Source organism: Mesoplodon densirostris, chromosome 19, assembly GCF_025265405.1.
Source record: "Mesoplodon densirostris isolate mMesDen1 chromosome 19, mMesDen1 primary haplotype, whole genome shotgun sequence".
Classification (NCBI taxonomy): Eukaryota; Metazoa; Chordata; class Mammalia; order Artiodactyla; family Ziphiidae; genus Mesoplodon; species Mesoplodon densirostris.
Window position 1 is genome coordinate 680247 of NC_082679.1, and position 22383 is coordinate 702629.

Sequence of the window (22383 nt, forward strand, 5' to 3'; positions counted from 1 at the left end):
AGTGCACCGCCAAGGAAAGAGCGTGGGGACGTGTCAGTCCGTCTTCCCCGGGGGGGTTGGAGGACTGGACATACAGTGACAGGCACAGTTTCCTGTGTCCTTTTTTTTTTTTTATTTTTTATTTTTTATGGTACGCGAGCCTCTCACTGCTGTGGCCTCTCCCGTTGCGGAGCACAGGCTCCGGACGCGCAGGCTCAGCGGCCATCGCTCACGGGCCCAGCCGCTCCGCGGCATGTGGGATCTTCCCGGACCGGGGCACGAACCTGTGTCCCCTGCATCGGCAGGCGGACTCTCAACCACTGCGCCACCAGGGAAGCCCCCTGTGTCCTTTTAGATATGCAACGTATGTACTTTTTTTCCTCTTCCTCCTCACACATATACACGTGTAAGTATTAATGGAAGAAATTTTCATGTATTGAGGTACGGGGAAGTCATTCTGGCTTGTACACGATTTAACTTTACTTTTATGCTAACTAAAACTTAAAGCCTGTTTGCAGCCTATCACACACACATTGTATATCTGCTTTCATCATTAAAGAAAAGGGTGCACTGACCAGAAGTAAAGAATGTCCATGTTAAAAATAAAGATTAAATGCCTTCCTTCCTGGGACAGCAATGCTGGTCCTCCTTCAATGATAAGGCTCCCTTCCCAGGTGCCAAGGCCATACTGACTCACTGTTTTTTGTTTGTTTGTTTAAATTTATGTTTTATTTATTTATTTTTGGCTGCGTTGGGTCTTCGTTGCTGCACCCAGGCTTTCTCTAGTTGCGGCGAGAGGGAGCTACTCTTCGTTGCGGTGCGCAGCCTTCTCATTGCGGTGACTTCTCTTGTTGTGGAGCATGGGCTCTAGGCGCGCGGGCTTCAGTAGTTGTGGCTCACGGGCTTAGTTGCTCCACAGCATGGGGGATCTTCCCGGACCAGGGCTCGAACCTGTGTCCCCTGCATTGGCAGGTGCAGTCTTAACCAGTGCGCCACCAGGGAAGCCCCGTGACTCACTGTTGATCTGACTGGTTTTGTTTTTGTTTTTTGAAACCTTGAAGGAAGGTATCCTTGACTTCTCTGATGCTCTTTGCTCTGAGAAGATACAAAACTGCACTGAAAACCATGCTTCAGTGGAGCAGTTCCTCAGAGTTATCCGAGATGCTGTCTTCCAGGCTATAGTCCTCAGTTTGGCTCAAATAAAACTTTCTTCTATTCCTACTATAGATTGGTTTATTGATGGGAAATGTATGTGCTACAACTAGCTTGCAGGAAACTTTAGGGAGTCTAGGCTGTTTTACACTCAATTGGTCCTGTTAGCTCAACACACACGTGTGCACCTGCAGAACAGGTGTGGCCAAGACACACAGTCATGGGGACATTTAACTGGGGGGAGACAGACAGTGAACAATGAAACAAATGAACAAACTTAGTTTAATTTTAAAGAATTAAGGTTTTGTTTAAATTTATTTTTTGAACTGGTAATACTTTTACATGTTTCAAAATTTCAAAAATATCAAAAGATAGAGTGAAAATTCTTCCTTATCCTTTTCCCCTCACTTCTCCTCCCCAAGAGCAAGTAGTATATATAGTAGTATGTATGTTCACTCTGTACCCTTCAGATATAGTGTGTGTGTGTGTGTGTGTGTGTGTGTGCATAAGCAATGGCTTCTTTACACAAATGGAAACATACCATACAAACTGTTTTATACCTTTTCACTTAACAATCTTGGTGCTCTTTTCCACAGTTCATAAAGACAGTCCCCATTTTAAGGGCTGTGTAAAAGCCAGCCAGTCCACCATAAATCACTTAGCCAGTTCCATGTGGTAGACAATGAGGTTGTTTCCAAATTTTCACTTTTGAGATCAATACCATGGTTAAAACTACATACAAACAGTTTGCACGGGTACAAATATATCCGTAGGATTCATTATCAGCAACTGGCTTGCTGAGACAAAGTGTTTGTAATTTAGACAGCAACCAACAAAGTGCCCTTCACAGAGGCTGTATCAATTCATACTCCTTCAGAAATGTGTATGAATCCCTCCTCCCCCTTTTGGATAAAAGTCAAGGCTGGTAAGATGCTGGGTGGAGGTCACATTGTTACAATCCTCCTGAAAGGTAATTTAAAAAGCTACATGAAATCCATTTTCAGAGGAAAATGTTCAAGATAGAGTAAGAAGTACATGTTACAAGAGAAACAGAAGGGATTCTAATTTTCTAAACACAAGATAACTACACATAAATATTTCTGTTGTGTGTATAAGATTTAATGTTCACGCTATGTATACACACATGTATATTTCAAGAAAAAAATTACAAGGAAAATTAACAAAATCTTAAGGTAATGACAATCTCTGGATGGTGGAAGTATGAGGAATTAAATTTTAAATAAACCTCCATACTTATGTGTATTTTACTTTTGTGCATTTTACAGGTTTTGCTACAAAGAATTTGCATTACTTTGACAAACTGATATAACCATATATTTTCCCTAGTTTATAGTAATTTCCCCTGAGGAGTTTCTCATCTAACTTGGTTTCAAAGCATCTGTAAGGAAATTAGTAGGAATATGATGCCCAGAAAACGTGACCCAAAAAGAGAAATGGAGAATTCCCAAAGATCTGCAGTGCACAGGAGAGGGCAGCAAGTGGGAACTGTGACAAGCTTGTCCCAGGCTTACCTGGTGAGGCTACCGTAGCCTCAGCCCACCCAGCGTCCACTCGGAGAACTGTGGAAACATGACCCTTCGGCAGCTCCCATTTTTCGGGCCAAGGCGGAGGGAACGGGGCCATCGCAGGCCTGGATTCCAAGCTGTCCAGAGCTGTGAAGTCACCGCGGGGTCTCCCCTCCTCAGAGCACACTGGCAGTGGGAGCATTCCGAGTCTGCACCCCACACCACTGGTGGGGCCGTGAGGAGGTAAAGTCAAAAGTGGGGAGGGCTCTGGTGGCCAGGCCACTTGGTGTCATGTCACTCCCCCTCTCGTGGCCATCCTGCACCAGTGGTGGCAGAGGGAATGGAATGGAATGAAGAGAGCTGAGATGTTTAGATGGTAAAACCAACAGGATATCTATCTTCTGGCTTGAGGGATGGGGTGGGGGGTGGCAACCATCCCCGTGAGAGGGCCCAGGGGAGAAGGAACAGGTTTGGCCTGGAAAATGGCCTTTCCCTCCAGGTAGGCTGTGTTTTGGGACTTTGCAGGACATCTAGGGGAGCTGTCCAGCAGCATGCAGCTGCTGTTCTAGCCCGAAGCTCAGAGACCAAGATGTGGCAGTGAGCAGCACAAAGCCACGGGTGTGGACGAGGACATCTGGGAGTGAGCGGAGCATGCAATGGGCCTCCGGGACCACACCCCAGGGACCCCAACATTTAAGAGGGGAGGGGAGGGGAGGGCAAGAAGCCCCTCGAGAGGTAGAAGGGATCTGGAAGAGTGGGGTGTTCCAGAATGCCAGGGGACCCAGCATTATGGGCAAGGGGGCCTGGCCGGCAGGCTGAACAATCCAGGGGATGAAGAGGCGGAGCTGAGAGGCGGTGGCGGCATCTGATCAGGAAGTGGGGAGCACCGGCGAGTCCTCCAAGAGACTGGAGGAGGAGGGCTGAGGGTGCTGCCAGCTGCCTATCCATTACCTGCTTCCCGAGACACCCTTCTGGTGCAGTCCCAGCCACAGAGGTTAGAGCAGCTGAACACTAGCTTTCCAAGCGCCCTCGTCGTTAGGCAGCGCCCTGTGACCCAGGCTTGGCCAGGGAGACATAAGGAGCGCCGGCGGGAAGCTTCGGGGAAAGGCTTTTCTTTGAAACCTCACTGGAGACATGAACGTAGGCCTGCCAATCCCGCCGTCCTCCAGTCCTGACTGTGGACCAACCGCTGAGGCCGCAGCGGTCTCCCTGCGACGAGGAGGGACGGGGTGGGAGAGAAAACACTGCGTGTGACGTAGCTGAGGCCCTGAGGACACAGCCTCATCTGTTTAAGACATTGTCGACGGGATGCTGACTTCAGGTTCTGGCTCCTAGCCGTGCGAGCTGGCCACGGCCGCTTTTGTCCTGTGCCCCATTTTCCTCGCGTGTAAAATGGCACCACCTCACACAACTGTGAGGCACTGCCTGTCTGAAAACACACCTTTTCTGAGCCATGGAAATAGAAGGTTATTTGCTAAGAACGAAGTGGCAGGTGGTGCAGACTAAGCCATGAGGACAGAGGGGTTGAGACAGTGAGAGCCGACAAGGGAAGGCCATGAGGACAAGCCCAGAGGACAGGTGAGCGCAGAGACGCAAACACGAGGCTTCAAGGGCTCTTGTGGAGCCTCTGGAGATGAGCGGTGAGGCGGGCTCTGAGCGTCCTGGAGGCCAGCTCTGCTGGGATGGAAACCCCACTGGCTGTGACACCCACAGCACCCGAAGGACAGAAATGGACACGAGAAAGTTCTGGCCCTCGAGCATCGCGTCTCGACAGTGAGAGTTCGGAGGCTCAGTCATCCTGCCAGAGGTTGTATCCTGGCCGCTGTATCCTTCCACGATGATACTTCCTCCGTTCAACTTGACGCTCTGCCAAGCCAACATTCTGTGGATATTTTTAGGAACAATTTCCACAAGCTGAGATGTGCCATAACCAATTTTCCTTCCTTCCAATTCTTGATGTTTATGGTTTGTGTTTAACTTCACTGGAACTCAGCTGCAGTGGGAACAACAAACAAACCAAAAAAGGCAACCGTGCTGTGTAACTGGAGCACACGACATAGTGTCCCGGTGGGATGGGCATTTCGCTCCTTCACTGTAGGTTAGAAAGCAGGCAGGTGAAAATCCTTGGTTTTTACATCCTTTCTGCTATAAGATACCAAGGATCACATCTCGAACACAATGTTCTTCTTTATGTCAAGAACAGCATAGACAAAGGTCACAAGGCTTTGCTTTCCTGAGGAGTAAAGTTGGAGGAAAGCAAAAAGATGATCCAGACGAAGTTTCCAATTGTGGACATGAAAATGGTCATGTTAGAATGGTCTGCATCGTATACAAATAAACCATTTTCTCAGACGTCTCTCTTTCCTGGGCACTGACAGCTGAAAGGTCTTCCGAAGGTCTTCCGGCAGAGACCCCAGCAAGATGGGGAGGCGTGCTTGAGATGGGGCAGAGAACGGAGCAGTGAGTCACACCATTCACACGGCCCCTCAGCACAGCTTGGTGACCTGACGCCAAGTCAGAAGTCACTCCACCAGGCCAAGGAGGGTCTGACGGGAAGGCTTGGGACGGAGACAAAATTTAGGTTATCCCGTTGTTTGTTTCCCCCAATATATAAAAGACTAAAAAAGAAAAAGAAAGAAGGGAGACCTATAGATTAAAAGAGACCTAAGAAAAATATTAAGCAAATGCACCGTGTGATTTTTGTTTAGATCATGATTAGAACAAACCAAATAGAGAACAAAACAAAATTTATGAGGCAACCAGGAACATCTGAACACTAGATACTTAATAATATATTGAAGAATTACTGTTATTTCTGTTTAGATGTGAAAATGGTAATACAGTTTTACTCGAGGTTTAACGAAATTAATCATTTTTCCTGCTTCATCCCAGACAACCAACATTTTTTTTTTCCTTTACTGAAATGCCGGGGAAGGGAGAATATGAACAACCACCTCGGGACCACTTCCTTGATTCCCACTCAGGCTCTGGCAGTTTTACCCAGTTGCTTTTGCACTATCAGCGCAAACATCAACTTGGTGAAAAAGGCAAATGACGGCTCAGAATGATTATGAAAATGGTTTCTGTCAGCACGGGCTAACATGCTTTTATATACATATTTAAAAGTCCATGCTTTTTAGAGATATCCAGAAAAATGGATGAAATGACAAGATTTCTGGGGCTGATGTAAAAACAATCCCGTGGCAGGCAGGGGTGCCAGTGAAAATGTATTATCCATGTTTTACATGGAATTTCCAAAATAAAATGCTAAAATTTAGATTACTCAGAAAAATAAGTGGATTCTTTTCCTTCATACCAACTACGAATGCTAAAAAACAGTGAAAAAAATTACTAAAAAACATGTTGTGCACATGCTCATGATATCACTTGTTAAAATCAAATGTATATAGGATTGTTAATACAGCCCTGATCAATCAATTTACAGAGTCTGGGGAAAATCGGCTCTTGTGCTGGGCGTGGTTTCTCCACCTCAGGGCCATGTGATTCTTTGCCGAGGGGCTGTCTGGGGCTTTACAGGATGTTCAGCAGCATCCCTGGGCTCCCCTACTGGATGCCAGGGGCACCCCTCCCTTCCGCCGGTCATGACAACCAAAATTCATCCAGACATCATCAAGTGTCTCCCGGGGAACAAAAGCACTCTGAGTGAGAACCTCCATCATAGACCACACTGCTGTTCTAAGGCGATGGTTTCCAGCAGGAGCTGTGACACCCCTAGGGAACACAGTGGAATTTCACGGGGGCTCCTCTGACATTTGATTTGGGCATGAGTGTGGCTGCCATGCATGCTCTAATGGCTCTGAAGCGCAGAACTGGCCCCCAGGGACCGTGTATGTATGTGTGAAACCACCTGTCTGTAATGTATGAATTGAGACCCTGGGTTGACTCCATGTACAAACCAATTAATTCCTGCAAGTTTAAATGTTATACATAAACCTTCCAGAAATGCACTGGCATTTTGTTTTGTTCAAACCTTTTCCAAGACTGAGTCACCACTTTGGGAAATCACACCCACACAGGAATGCCTCTCGTAATATTTCCATGGTCAACACTACACCCCGTGTACCAGACGGCAACAGGCAATGCCCCAGGTCTCCGGGCACAATGGCCACAAGGTCACAGGGAGAGATACCACCAACTCAGCACACGTTACCCCACTGTAAATTACTTTCGTTTTAATTATCCTTTACAAAATGGGGGCACGTACGGATTTTTCAACATTACACGTGTGTGGGTTACATTACCTGTGAATTCATTTCAGGGTACTGGGCTTGATAAGATTGGAGAACCACTGAGCTCAGGTGTTTGGGAAGCGAAGCTTCCTTAGGAAGTCAGAGGGCATTTAAACCCCAGCCCCCCCCTTCCATAAATAACACCTTGTAGGACTTACCACGTTTTTGTACCTGTGGTTCAAAAGTCATCCGCAGAGTTTCTCCCCTAGGTGGATTCTCTGATGTCAAACAACACGGACGTGCCCACAGAAGGCTCTTCCACCCCAATAACATGCACTGGGTTTTTCTCTTGCATGATTTCGTGGATGTCAAACAGGGCCAGTGCCCGGCCTGCCGGCTGCCCTGCCTTCGTCCCGGCCCCAGGGCTCTCACCCGTGGGCCCGAGCTGGTGCCGCCCGAGGTGCGGGCTCCGGGCGCAGGGCTGCGAGCGCCGCCGGCCCCGGCCTCGGGGATCCTCCCTGGTGTGCGTTATCTGGTGTCGGATGAGGTGCGAGCTCTGCGTGAAACCCTTGCCGCACTGGCCGCACCTGAAGGGCCTGTCGCTGCGGGGAGCCCCCTCCCCAGGGGTCACGGGCTCCGGCCACGCCGGCGTGGGCTCGAAGGCCAGCCTCTGGCGGCAGTCGTAGGGGCCCTCGCCGGCGTGCTTGCGCTGGTGCTGCGCCAGGGACGAGCTGTGCCGGAAGCCCTTGCCGCAGCGGCTGCACTCGTAGGGCCTCTCGGCCGTGTGCGTCCTCAGATGCAGGAACAGGCACGTGGTGCGCGAGAAGGCCTTGCCGCACACGCTGCAGGTGAACGGCTTCTCCCCGGTGTGCGTGCGCCGGTGGCGGCCCAGGGACGAGTTCTGGTTGAAGGCCCGCCCGCAGTCCTGGCACGCATAGGGCTTCTCCCCGGTGTGGATCCTCCGGTGCACCGTGAGGTGCGTGCTGTGGCAGAACGACTTGCCGCAGTCCGCGCACTTGTAGGGCTTGTGGCCCGTGTGGATGCGCTCGTGCTGCACCAGCGAGGAGTTCTGGCTGAAGGCCTTGCCGCACTCCTTGCACGCGTACGGCCGCTCACCCGTGTGGATCCTCCGGTGCACCGTGAGGTGCGCGTTGTGGTTGAAGGCCTTGCCGCAGTCCGCGCACTTGTAGGGTTTGTCCGGCACCTGGCTGCGCGCAGGCTCGGGTTCTGGTTCCAGAACCGCCTGACCAAAAGAGTTGTTGTCACACGGCTGTCTTCCCGAGGAGCCCATCTGCTCACCGGCTGCGCTCGGGTTCTGCTGCGAGTTTGTGAGCCGGGAGCCGGGAGCACACAGACACTCTGTCCTGGAAGTCTCCGGGAGGGGATTTGGGTTTGGACTCAGGACACAGTTTTCCCCAAGTCTGAGACTTTCGTGGCTTCCATCTTGAACCAGCACTTCCTTGAGGCTGAATTCCAATTGCCTCCAATTACCCTGCTCCTTCTCGGGCCCCTGTACCCGGCCCTCATGTTCCCAGTCTTCCCCCGGCGTAGCGGGACGTGGAGCCTCCCCCAGGAAGCCTTCCCGCCCCTTCTCCTCAGGAAGGCCCTGCTCCTGGCGGGGTGCTCGGCCCTCAGGTCCAGGCTCCCAGCCTGAAAGAAAACCCAAGAGCTGTGAGGGGCTGGCGGACACACCCTGAGCCTGTGACCTAACCTCTTGCCCCGCCTCCCAATTCTGCTCTCACACTGACCCCAGTGCCCTGTCTGAAAACACAGCTTCACTCATTCATCCTTTCAACAAAAACTTCTTGAGCACCTGCCGTGGGCCAGATATTGGCCTAGATCAGGAACTGGCCAACTACAGCCCCCAAGCGACCAATGCTTTTCATGTTTTTAAAGGGCTGTAGGAAAAAAATATGTGACAGAGATGGGCGGGATTCTGAAGCTGTTGGTAGCTGTTCAGGCAGTCATCCAGGTACTGCTATCAAGGGATTTTGCAGGTGACATGAAGTTTATTCATCAGCTGACCTTAAACCTCAAAATAGGGAGATGATGCTGGATTAGCTGACTGGGCGCAAAGCAATCCCCTCAAGCTTTAAAAGCAGAAGGAGGTAGAAGGCAGAGGCTGGCTGGGCAGGGGGCACGAGCCAGGGAATGCGGGTGCCTCTCAAAGGTGAGAGAAGCTCTCAGCTGAGTCTGCAAGGAAACAGGAATGTCAGTCCTATGACCGCATGGAACTGGATCCTGCCTGTGTCTAGATGCGGATTCTTTCTGTGCCTCCCAGTAAGTCGGCCCCCCGACTCCCAGCCCGCCGACGCCTTGCCTTTGGCCTTGTGGGCCCCAGAGCAGATAAACCAGTCAGGTCTGAAAGAACTGGGAGATAATAAATGTATGTTGTCTTAAGCCGTGTTTGTGGCAATCTGTTTCAGCGGTGACAGAAAACAAACACGGCAAATGCAAGTTGCCCGCCAAGCCTAAAATATCTACTGTCTGGCCCTAGATGCTGGGGACAAGGCAGTGACCCTCTGGAGCTGGGGAGGCAGACACTGAACAAAGCGCAGAAGGAGCAGCCTTGGGTGGGGAACGAGTAGCTCAGTACAGAAAACCTAGGTGTGACAGGCCAGATCCCCAAGTGCAAGTGCCCTCTTGTCTGGGGACACCCTGAAGGAGCAGCACCTGGCCTGCGGATCCTCCAGAATCACCCCTCACACAGGCAAGGCGTGAAGTGGCAGCGGAACAACTTACCACACACTCACCCCTACAACAGCACGCGCCTACTCTCTGGAAGGCAGAGTCTAGAGCCAGGTCTGGCAGGGCTGTGCCCCTCCTGGAGGCGGCAGGAATGGGTTTCCTTGCTGTTTCCAGCGTCTGGAGGCGCCCACGTTCCTTGGCCCTTGCCCTCGCCTCCAGAGCCAGCAGCGGAGCGCCTGCCAATACGTCTCTGACGTCACCTGTCCTCTTCCCGCCTCTCTCACTAGAGGACTGCTGTGACTGCAATGGGCTGGCCCAATAATCCAACGGACGGGCGCTGGGCATCAGGACGTGGACATCCTTGGGGGCCAGGCTCCCGGCTCACCCCAGCCCTCTCCAACCTCCTCACCTGCTGGAATCCTGTCCACAGCACACCCTATGTATTCATTCACTTAGGGTCCATCTCACCACACCAGAATGTCCACAGCCAGTTCCTAGAGCTGACAGGGAGCAGGTTCTCAAAAATACACGCTTCAGATGCGAGGCAATGAGGGAGCACTGGCCGGGGGACAGGTGCCGTAGGAGCCAAGCCTGACCAGGCAGCAGGCGCTTGTCCCGCTCACCCCCGGTCCCCAAACTGGACTCCATGCACAGCGCCCAGAGGGTACTTAACAAAAACACCAGCCAGTCCACAAGAAAACTCTACACGAATGTTTACAGCAGCACTTTTCACAAGAGCCAAAAAGTGGCAACAAACCAAATGTCCGTAAGTGTGGTCCATCCATATAATGGGATATGATTCAGCCATGGAAAGGAATGAAGTCCTGACACACGCTAAACATGACTGAACCCTGACAACGAGATGTTCACTGAAAGAAGCCAGACACGTACAAACCATCAGGTATTAAAATAAGCTGCAAGGATATATTGCGTTGATACAACACAGGGAATTTAGCCAATATTTTATAATAACTGTAAGTGGGGTACAGCCTTTAAAAATTGTGAATCAGTATATTGTACACCTGTAGCTTATATAATATCATACATCAACTATACTTCAATAAAAAAATAAAAAATAAAACACAAACAGAAAAAAAGAAAAAGCTGGACACCAAAGGCCACATATTTTAAGATTCCATTTAAATGGAATATCCAGAATATGCAAATCCATGGACAGAAAGTGGATTAGTGGTTGCCGGGGGCTGGGAGGGATGAGGCGATAGAGTGACTGCCTTTGATATTGTCACTTAATGAGAAATATGTATTTGGTCTTTCTCTCTGGTTCCCGGACACAGCTCCTAAAAGCCTTGGGATTTCCTTGGTGAGAGGGGCCAGGAGTGTCTTTTGTTAATTGTAGTAAGTCCCCCTCAACCACGTGAATTCACGCTAACGAGGTGACTCTTGGTGGGCCTCTGGACAGCTTCCGGATGGGGAGCTTCAGCCCCTCTCCCCTGACATCTGTCGGTTCGTTTGTACCCTTTATATTATCATTTACAAAAAACAGTAAATGTAAACAGTGTTTCCCTGAGGTCTGTGAGCTGTTACAGCTCATTACTGAACCTGAGGGGCCGCGGGGACTCCTGATTTACAGCCAGTCGGTCAGAAGTGTGGGAGGCCCTGACTCGTGGCCAGTGTCTGAAGTGGGGGCAGCCTTATGGGACTGAGTCCTTAAGCCGTGGGGTCTGCACCAGCTCCACGGAGACAGCGTCAGAATTGGACTGAATCGTTGGGACACGCGGCTAGTGTCTGGAGGGGTGGAGAATTGGTTGTTGATGTGGAAACCCCACACGTCTGGTGTCAGGAGTGTTCTGTGGGTAAAAACAAACCATGGTACTGCTAATGGACAACTTCTGGGCAGCAGAAATGTTCTGGAACTAGACGCTGCTGATGGATGCACAACCTGTGAATACACTCAAAACCACGGAATCGTACACCTTACATGGATGAATTTTATGGCACGCGTGGGACCTGGCAGCTGGAAGCGGGCTGGCCTGATGGGAGTTAGTTCAGGGCCTGGGGGTGAAGGCCAGCATTTGGGGCTGGAAGATGTCAGACAGGCTGCGTGGCCTCAGAGGAGACAGGGCACTTGTTAGTCCTGCCCCGGGTGATGGGCCACACCCTATCGTGGAGGTACCGGGGCTTCCCTACAGATGGTGTCAGAGGCTTTCAGGTGGGAGGCTGGGCTGCAGGTACAGCTGGTTACATATCCCGTGGTCAGAGCCCACTTCTTTCAGAAAGTAGTCAGGGTACCAATGCACCAGCCCGAGGGAAGGGATGGATAAGCCAGTGATGAAAATCTAGACTCCCTCCTTCCAGCTTCCCTAGCAGCGGGGGTGACCCCCTCCTGACCAAGGAGACCTCAATGGACAACATCTGGAGTTCTGATAAAAGGGGACAAACGTGACTGGCGCCATTCTTCCCAGCTCCTCCTGCCCGTCTGGAGCACAGATGTGACGGCCAGAGCTGCTGCAGCCACGCTGAGCCCCAAGAAAAGGCCAGGAGAATCCGAACCATCAGCCCTGGCATTCCTGGAATGCCAAGCCAGCACCAGCAATGGCCACCTCTGGGTTCCTGCTTTGTGAGAAACATGCTGCGCTCTCGCTCTGAGGAGCTCTAGCCCAGCTGTCAGGTATTTGCGGCTGAACACAATCCTGTTCCCGAGAGAACAGAAGGGTGTAGGGAAGAGGTTTACAGGCTGTGGACGTGCAAGAATGAAACAGAGAAGATGAAGGGCACGTTCACACATCAGAAACGACCCTGTGGTAAGGGCGCGCCGGGAAGGTTGCTGAGAGAGGGAAGAAGTGGTGCATTCTGACCCCTCGAGCAGAGGCGGGAGGTCTCTGAGCTCAGAGAAAGGGGAGCACAGGTGAGGAGGCCTCGGAGCACCGGGAGCACTCCAGGCAGGGGACGGGAGGGCAGGGCCCAGACTGCCTGTGCAGAAAAGAGCTACAGGGTCGGCCCAAGGCTGCCATCCTAAGAGGGCCAGCTTTCAAGGCTGGTCTTTGGCTGGGTCTGGAACTTGGGTTTGGGGAGGGCTGCCATGAACCTAACTGGTCAGAGAGGCTCACTTGTGCCCAAACTCTGTGACAACAATATGGTTTAGGGCGAACACCTGCTTTCTCCTGGGAGACTGGAGTCTTGGTCTGTGCCAGGTAGGGGGTGCCCCCGTGACCAGCCCCGAGTAAACCCCCTGGCACAGAGCCGATAGTGAGCCTCCCCGGCAGCCAGCACTTCTCCCTGGTGTCACAAATCACTGCACCTCCAGGGAGGGATTCTGAAGCTGGCGTCTGGCTCCCTCTGGACTCGGCCCCACTGGCTTCTTCCCTTTGCTGACTTTCCTCTGTATCCTTTCTCGGGGACCCTGACACACCACCCCTTCCAAGCAGCACAACTGCTCCTGTTAAGGGTTCCCACTTGGCGGGTTCTCACCTGGACAGCAGCCCTGGGCAATTCCTCTCTCTGCCACCCATAGCTCAGCCCCTTGCTCCAGCTGGGAGATGACTTCGGGTTTGGGAAGCTCAGGCCCTGGAAACAGAAAAAGACAAAGGAGGTGGGAGCCTGCTCTGGAGAAAAAGAACCAGCCCAGGCTCCAGCCCTAGACTCCTGACCGTCAGGACATGGGGGCACCTCGTAAGTTTTTGCGTTGGGACAGGAAAAGGCAGACACCCTCCTACCCGCATGTCCCACAGGAAATGAGGATTCAAGGTCTCTGATCCCAGGTCAAGTCCTCACACCAGAGGCCCTAGGACCCATAACCCATGAAGAATAAGTCACCACAGGAATCTGATCGTCAGCTTGGGAAGTGGGCCTCACCCACAGAGAGCAGGTGCCCGAAGGTCTCCAGCATCACATCACGGTACAGGGTCCTCTGGGCGGGGCCCAGCTGCCCCCACTCCTCCTGGGTGAAGTCCACAGCTACGTCCCGGAAAGTCACCGGCTCCTGAAACATCACACACACTCTCAATCAGCTGGACTGTCCTCATCAACACGCTCGGGAAAAGGAGGAGGAGAGGGGAAGGTGAAGACAAGCAGGCCAGTGTCCAGAGAGTGCATATTCCGAGCGATGCAAGTCAGGTTTCACTGGGCACCTACTGGGCTGCCTCACGCGGGGGCGGGCTGTATGGCGAGGACATGAGAAAGGATCCAGGCAAGATCAAAGCCAACCACAGCTGACCTACAACTGATCTCAGACAGGTGCCGGTGCCGACAGAGACCAGTTTAAACTGCTGACTTGCAGATCTGTGGGCTAAAGAAATGGTTACTGTTCTAATCCACTAAATTTTGGGACAGTCTGTTGTGCAGCAACAACTAACTGACACACTAAGAAATCCTCAGATTCAAAGCAAGGCTTGTCGTCCTCCCTGAAAAGAGGGATGTGCCGTTGAGATCAGAAACTCGCTGGCCTTGAGAGACTGGGCAGGCTCACAAGTGACTAAAGTGGGCCCATGTAAGAGCTTACGAGGGTTTAACCTATAAGAGGTGACACGGGAAGTGATGAGTAATATGTGTGACCTGTCTGCAGGGGTGGCTGGGACTCAGAATCCGTTGACTGTGGGGAAATACAGGCCCCATGTGGTCAAAACTCCCCATCTCTGGTGAGAAGCTGAAAATTCGGTCACATTTTATGAAGTGAAAACTTTAAATTTTGGTAAGTTTACGCAATGTATTTAAAATGTTTCCCACAAATGAAACCCTCTGTGGGCTGGCTGTGGCCATGATTCAAAGCTGGATTGAAGGTTTGGCTCCGCCATCTCCTCGAGAGGCAGAGAGCAGGTACCCACCTCTGCCTCCTTGTTTCCTTGTCTACAAAGAATCACTCCTTGGGAGCTGTGATAGGGATTCAGTGGCTGTTCAACACTTCTGACAGGGCAACTGGATAGCCACATGCGAAAGAATAAAGTTGGTCCCCTACCTCACACAATATATAAAATTGAACTCAAAATGCATCAAAGACATAAATGTAAGAGCTAAAACTATTAAATTCTTAGAAGAAGGGACTTCCCTGGCGGTCCAGGGGGTAAGACTCTGCACTTCCAACGCGGGGGGCCCAGGTTCGATCCCTGATCCAGGAACTACATCCTGCATGTATGTCGCAACTAAGAAGTCCACATGCTGCAACTAAAGATCCTGCATGCTGCAACAAAGATCCCACGTGCTGCAACGAAGACCCAGTGCAGCCAAAATAAATAAATAAATATTTTAAAAAAATCTTAGAGGAAAACATAGTGCTAAATCTTTATAACTTTGTATTTGGCAAAGGATTCTTAGATATAACAGCAAAAGCACCAGCAATAAAATAAAAAAATAAGTAAAATGGACTTCATCAAGATTAAAAACTTTTGTGTTCCAAAGGACATTATCAAGAAAGTGAAAAGATGGGAGATGATAACTGCAAATCATATATCTGATAAGTGACTTGTATCCACAAGATATAAAGAACTCTTAAAACTCAATAATAAAGACAATCCAATGGAAATGGGCATAGGATCTATATAGGTATTTCTTCAAGAAGATATAAAAGAATATACAAACAGCTAATAAACACATGAAAAGATGCTCAACATCATTCACCACCAGGGAAATGCAAGTCAACATCACATACCAAATACTTCAATTTTAAAATTGTATTTTCTTTTAAGAAAAACAGTCAGATTTAAAAACATTAAAGATATTAAAGAAATATAGTACAGGTGGCATATGGCTCTGACAAAAATTGTGCAGCAAATATGCAGAACCCTTTGGCTGGGAACAGAGGTCTCTGCTCCTGTCCTCATATCCTCATCTCCCACTCAGAAGGCCCTCCAATCCCGACAACATGCTCCCTGTGCCTCCTGCCCCCACCCACCACCACCTAATCTGCATGGGTTACCAGTGACAGCCCAGCCACCAGGTCTTCAGACCCCTGCAAACCTCCTCCTCCTCTGCACTCTTGGGACCTAGAGAATGGGCTTTGTCAGACCCCATCCTCCCCCCAACCCGGTGCCTTAGTTAGCTCTCAGTGTCTCTCCTACCCCCAACCCCCAGATGCCTGAATGTTTTTTCTCAAACCCATGCCATTCCTGCTTAAAACACTTGAATGGCTCCTTTCCATCTCTGGATACAGGATGACCCCTTTTAGCCTGGCTATGGTTGGCTGAAAAACGGCCCCCAAAGGTATCTGGGTCCTAGTTCTTAGAACATGTGAACGTTACCATAAATGGCAAAAGGGATTTTGTGGACGTGATTAAGGATTTTAAAAATAGGGAGATTATCCTGGATTATCCAGGAGGTCCCTAAATTCCATCACAAATGTTCTTCTGAAGGGAAGGCAGAAGCAGAGTTAGTTACAGAAGACAACGTGACCACTAAAGCAGATGCTACGCTGCTGGCTTTGAAGATGGACAAAGGGCTATGAGCCAAAGAATGCAAGGTCTACAGCTCTAACAGCTGGAAAAGGCAAGGAAACAGATTCTACCCTAGAGCCTTGACAGGAAGGGCGGATCTGCCCACATGTCGATCACAGCCCAGTGAAGGTGACTTCACACCTCTAACCTCCAAAACTCTAAGAACAAATGTATATATTTTAAGCCACCACAACTGTAGTAACGTTATGGCAGCCAGAGGACGCTAATACACTGGACCTCAAAGCCCTCCACTTCGGGCCCTCGCCTCCTGTGGTGGCTGGCCTCCAAGATGGCCCCCAAGGATCCCCAGCCCTTTGTAGCCCCCTCCTATACGAGCAAGTGTGACTTATGTAACCAATAGGATATAGTAGGGTGTGAATTCTGACCCCAGGTCATAAGACATTGTGGCTTCCACATAGCTCCCTCCTGGATCACTCACTTTGTGGGAAGCTAGGTGCCATGTTGTGAGGCCGCCCAGGCAGCTCCACAGAGAGGCCCACATGAGAAGGAACAGAGGCCTCCTGCCTGTCATGTGATGAGCCATCCTGGAGGTGGATCCTCCAGGACCAGTCGAGTCTCAGGTGATAGCAGTCCAGGCTGACACCTCGACTGCCATGAGCCCAAGCCAGAACCACCAGCTAAGTCATTCCAGGGTTCCTATCATCAGAAACTGAGACCATATTTATTGTTGTACGTTTTTCATTATTTGTTACACAGCAACCGATAATGAACACACTTTCTCTTAAGCCTCTCACTGCTGACAAAGACTCCTTGACCAAACTTTAGTCTGGCTCCTCACAACCCTCTTCCCAACTAAGCTTTGACTTCTGGGCTTCTGTGTCCGTTTCTGCATCACCCAGTTTTAGCAAAAATCCACTGATTTAGCCAGAATCCCACCCTCCATACCTGACCACTCTTGATATCTTTTCAAAGTCCTCATCCCCCTAAATCCTCCAGATAACATCCCCTCATTTGGGTGCTTCAGTAATAATCCTGTTTTAAGTCAGTTTAACAAGAATTACCCCCGCCCCCCCCCACTATAAATACCCGCTTTTCCCTGTTATATTCGGAATAGAGCCCAGTTCTATACTGAAGTCTCTTTCCCCCTATTGCAACAGTTCCCGAATAAAATCTGTTTTTACTGCTTTAACTACTGTCCAGCTCTGGTATTCTTTGACACTGCTCACTCCCTGCCATCCACAGCAAAAGCAAACTAAAGCGTAGTTGCATTTCCTGCCAATCTGCAACAACACGTCTCTGAACACATGCACACCTAGGATTGTCAAGAGTCTCACTCTGCATACCAAATGTGAAATAAGTGCAACCCCCCGCAGACAACAAGAAAAAGACAGAAAGTCTGTAATTTCAAAGACCCGGAGCTTCAGGAATTATGAATTTCTTTTGGTTCCTGCTGCGTGGAGTCAGCACTACATGGAGAACAGAGGCCACTTTGTCTAGAAAGGCTGCAGCTTTGAATCACGCGCCTTCCCAGACGGCCTTGCAAGCAGACTACCCTGTACTGCAGTCCCCCACAGCCCCGTACGGGTCAGACCCGGTGGTCGCTCCCGCCCCATTAACGCGGTGTGTGGTCACCTGTCCTCACCCCAGAGGCTGTCCCCGTCCGCGGGCCAGGGGGTTCGGGGAGCGGGGCTCTGGGTGGGTGTCGGTTGACTCCGCATGTTGAAGCATCTCTACTCCAGTTACTATTACCCATCCTCACGGTGGTCGGCCTTCGGGGCGGGGCCAGCCCGGTCCTCGGGAATGACCCCAAGTTCTAGGCCGGGACAGAAAGGCGGGGGGACTTGCGGAGCATGCGCAATCGGGGACTGGAAGGCCTGGGTTCTATTCCCGACACCACCCCTCACCACCTGGGCTAGTCGGGGCGCCCGACCTGGGCTTCAGTCTCCCCGGATGACCAGGGGATAACGCCCGACCCTGCTCACCGTGCGCTGCGAGGGGTAAAGGGTCAGTATCTGAGGGAGATGCCCGGCCTGGGGCCCGCTGCCGTCGTTGTTATTGTTACTGTTATTGTTCCGCCGTACCTGGAGCCGTTCCGCCGGCAGCCCCGTAGCCATCGCCAGTGCCGCCGCTTCCTCCTCGGGGTCCATCCTGGGCCGACAGGTCGAGGACAGGCGCCCGAAGTGATCCTGAACCAGAGAGCCCCACACGCTACAGGGACCGCGGGACTCGCCGCCCGCCGGACAATGGCGGCCGCGCCGGCGACGCTGCAACTACAGCTCCCAGAAGGCTGTGCAGCGCGCTGCAGCCCCGACCAATGAAAGCCTTCGTTCATCGAGCCTTCGACCAATGGGGGCTTCCTCTCGCTTGCCCTTCGGCCAATGGGGCCCCTCAGGCCGCCGCTGTGGGCCTAGGCGGGCGGGGGTCCAGTGCCAGTCGCTATGGTGTTGCGGACCCGATGGTGGGGGAATCGTTCTCCCAGACCAAATGCTAGTCCGCGCCCTGCGGCCCCGCTTCCAAACGCCAGTCTGCGCCCAGTGGCCTGGCATCGGAAAGCCAGTCTGCAACCTGGAATGCCACGGCCCGGGTTGAAATCTGGGCCTGCTCTTCCCAGCTGGAAAGGCGCAGGAGGAGGCCTGGGGCTTTCCTTGTTTGTCTGTGGATCGTATACTGACGTTGTGCTTAAAATATTTCGATGCTTTACAATTACATGAACGTTTAAAGATTTTGTTAATAGAATAGGTTTAGGGGGCTAGTGGCCCAGAGGGGGCACAGGCGGGTTCTGAGAGCTGATCATGTTCTGTTTCTCGATTTGGGGTATTCCTTTGTGAAGGGTCATATCTGTGGTTCTGTTAGAGTCCATTAAAAAGTTTATTAGAAAAGAAGAAAGGAAAAGCAGATGTTCACCAGGATGCAGTCGAACCAGAACAAATATTTATTTGATCATGTACTGTGTGCTAGGAACCAGGGACAGCAAGGCAGAGAACAGAGATACTCGCCCACCCCCACGGGGCTGTTGGTATAGTGGGGAGAGACAAACAGTAAACCACAAACATGATAAAAGGGTGAACGACCGTGATCACTGCGGGGATGGGGCAGCCTCGGGGATGGGGCAGCCGGCTTCCAAGGGGCGCGCAGTTTCCGCACTCACTCCCATCCCTGTCATCCCTTTGCTGCTCCTGCGTCTCTCCGCTTCAGTCCAACCACCGCTCTGCAATCTGCTGGGCATCTCCCCTGCAATCCCACCCAGGACCCAACCCCACCAGGCCTGCGGTGCCAGGAGGAACATGTGTTCACTCACCACTCACCGTGGCTGTGGGAACCACGGATCAGACAGCCTCCAGACCGAATCTGGCTTCTGCTGGGAGCCCAACAAAATTTCCTGGTGGTATCCTTTCTCCGTGGGCAGAGAAGGTCCCAGGAGGATCTATTGCCTTCCCCTTAGCAGCAGCTCCCCAGAGGGTGGAGAAGGTGGTGGTGGGGTGTTGAGTCTATTATCTTCTCCTTGGAACAGCTCTTTATTTATTTAAAGTTTTTTTAATATATAAATTTATTTATTTTATTTTTGGCTGTGTTGGGTCTTCGTTGCTGCGCGCTGGCTTTCTCCAGTAGTGGCGAATGGGGGCTACTCTTTGTTGTGGTGCGCGGGCTTCTTTGGTGGCTTCTCTTGTTGAGGAGCACGGGCTCTAAGTGCGTGGGCTTCAGTAGTTGTGGCTCGCAGGCTCAGTAGTTGTGGCGCACGGGCTTAGTTGCTACGCGGCATGTGGGATCTTCCTGGACCAGAGCTCGAACCCGTGTCTCCTGCATTGGCAGGCGGATTCTTAACCACTGCGCCACCAGGGAAGCCCCGTATCCTTTATTTTTATTCTTAAGTTTTTGGCTGTGCCACATGGCATGTGGGATCTAGTTCCCCGACCAGGGATTGCATCTGGTCCCCCTGCATTGGGAGCACACAGATTTACCCACTGGACCACCAAGGAAGTCCCAACAACTGTGTATCCTTAGTACACCACTACCGTAAATCTCAGCCGTGAATACAGTTAGATGCTGAGCCCCATGAATTCTAGAAAAATCTCTAGATGTGGGAGTGGTCTTGTGGGCCACCAATAGATTCACTACTGGTTGTATCAAAAATACATTATGATTATTTTGGTATCTGTGTTTTAAAAAGCAGGGGTGGGGGTGGGCAGGGAGAATGGATTTCTGTTAAAAGGAGCCCCTGGGTCACATGTAACACAGGTGTGGTATCTGTTTAAGGTCTTCTAAAAATTAAGCCACAAATGTAAGTGAAACCAACAAAGAGGAAATAGATACATGGATATACAATTTTGAGATTACCTTTTTTTTTTTTTTTTTTTTTTTGCGGTACGCGGGCCTCTCACTGTTGTGGCCTCTCCCATTGCGGAGCACAGGCTCCGGACGCGCAGGCTCAGTGGCCATGGCTCACAGGCCTAGCCACTCCGCGGCATATGGGATCTTCCCAGACTGGGGCACGAACCCGTGTCCCCTGCATCGGCAGGAGGACTGTCAACCACTGAGCCACCAGGGGAGCCTGAGATTACTCTTTACAACATGTTAAGATGGGTCCAATAGCTGTAATTCTAACACTTCCTTTCAGGTGTGTCTTATGTACGTTTTGATTTGGAACCACTGGGTATGAGAATCATTTGGGCAGAAAGGTCTCAGGTTCCTATTTCAAGTGAGCCCACTTCTTGGGTCCTTAAGAGCCTCCGGTTTCCGATTTATGAAAGGGTAGAACCCCTCTCAGAGCAGGGCCTGAAGCACTCACGGTGTACACAGCAACTTCTGTCTTCCATCTCCCCCAGCCCCCTACATGCATCCTTCTTGTGTGATTCCCACAGGGTGTGGTCTCCAGGAACCCATAACCCCTATGCTCCTGTGTGGCGTCCCCATCTTAGGAAGAAGGACTTCAGGGCACTGCGGCATCACACGCATCTTCCGTACTGAGTCCCTAAATAGTGCCTTTACTGAACAAGGCTACTTTTAAGACTTGCTGAATGGAAATGTATCTCAGGTGTTTGGTCAACAAGAATCGTCAAACAACACTCACTTTGCTAGATCCATTGCGCAAGTCCTTCCTCCCAGGCCCCAGCATCTTCTGAAAGCTACATAAGGTTGGTCTCAGCAGCAGGACCAACTGCTTGACCGGGCAGCAAAGTGCCCTCTGTTCTGTCCCGGCCACTGTAGGAAGGCATTTCCTGTCTCGAACTCTGAGTCTCATATGAATCATGTGGGCCATTACTTATAGGGTCTTATGGAAAGTAAATACCAGGTAACTGCCAGAGTGACCTTGGGGGAGTACATTATGTGGTGGTTATACAAATTCACACACCTGTCTTGTCCACCCAGGTGTCACAGGATACCAGCACCTCTCTGGGGCCCACTGACTTCCTGGTGATAAGGCTTCTAGAAAATAAAGTCTTAGAGCCTTAAAAGGACTCCAAGGAATTCTAAGAAGCCATGGAGCCTTCCTGCTCTACTGGAATCAACTCTGATTGGCAAAACAGAAGAGCCTGACATCTTTTCTTTAAGCTCTTGCTTCTTTAATCTTCAATTTACAAGTGACACTGAATCAAAAGGAAACGTGTACATAACTCCCAAATCAACTGCAGATGTCTTCATGCACTGTAGTTTTGCTCACCTATACATACACATTTGAAATAATGTTACCCAAGTAAGAAGTGTACCACCAGGGAATAAAACACTACAGGTTTAAAATGGAAAGCAGTTGTCTCCTGCCCCACCTTACCCAACAGTCACAAATCCCATCAACCACTTTCAGCCATTTCTATTCTGGTTCTTCCTGAGGCCACCTCTGCAATTCTGATCTTTCAGTCTATAGACTTTACTGGCTTCCTGCTCTGATGAGGAATTTAGATTTGACTCACATCGCTGCTCTTCTATTTGCTTCCAACTTTTTGTCATATTACTGTTTTGAGCTCTAGTTTTGGTCTCCTAAGTAAGCTAAAGTATTGTATTTTAAAGCCCGCTTCCTAAGATGATGATACGGGGATACACTCCCTCCTTTCTACTTCTCTCCCCCTTTCTACTTTGTAACAGTCACAGGCTGGGCCATGACTATTGGTGACAGGACTGGGAACAATGGCACGCCACTCTGTTGCCATTATGAAATCTATTGTGTCACAGATCTGGGTTTCTTCCTAAAATTGAAAACTAAAAATGAACAGTATCTACTGTTTCTCTCGGAGCTATGCAGACACTGTTCAGTGACGGCCCATCAACACAAGTCTGTTTCCCCCTTGTTTTCCGATTTCCTGAGTCCTCTGCCTCTTCCAGGAAGAATTATTAACACGAGGGTCAAATGAATACTCCTTTCTAAAGTTTGCTTCAGGGGCTTTCCTGGTGGCGCAGTGGTTAAGAATCCACCTGCCAACGCGGGGGACACAGGTTCAAGCCCTGTTCTGGGAAGATCCCACATGCCGCAGAGCAACTAAGCTCGTGCGCCACAACTACTGAGCCTGTGCT

General features: G+C 50.7%; 1 protein-coding gene across 2 annotated transcripts in view; it reads right to left on the reverse strand.

Moving 5' to 3' along the window:
• Positions 1-1460: 1460 nt before the first annotated feature.
• Positions 1461-22383, reverse strand: part of LOC132480131 (neurotrophin receptor-interacting factor homolog) — a 69573-nt gene continuing 48650 nt past the window's right edge. The window contains exons 1-5 of one of the 2 annotated variants that reach the window (XM_060084037.1): positions 17961-18125; positions 13349-13475; positions 12965-13060; positions 7066-8497; positions 1461-5275 (exon numbers count right to left, since the gene is read on the reverse strand). In XM_060084037.1, the coding sequence (XP_059940020.1) occupies positions 7113-8497; positions 12965-13060; positions 13349-13475; positions 17961-18026 (1674 nt within the window). In that variant the 5' untranslated portion in view covers positions 18027-18125 and the 3' untranslated portion in view covers positions 1461-5275; positions 7066-7112. Of the gene's footprint in view, positions 5276-7065; positions 8498-12964; positions 13061-13348; positions 13476-17960; positions 18126-22383 lie in introns of those variants that run through there. The other variant, XM_060084036.1, reaches the window with a different exon arrangement.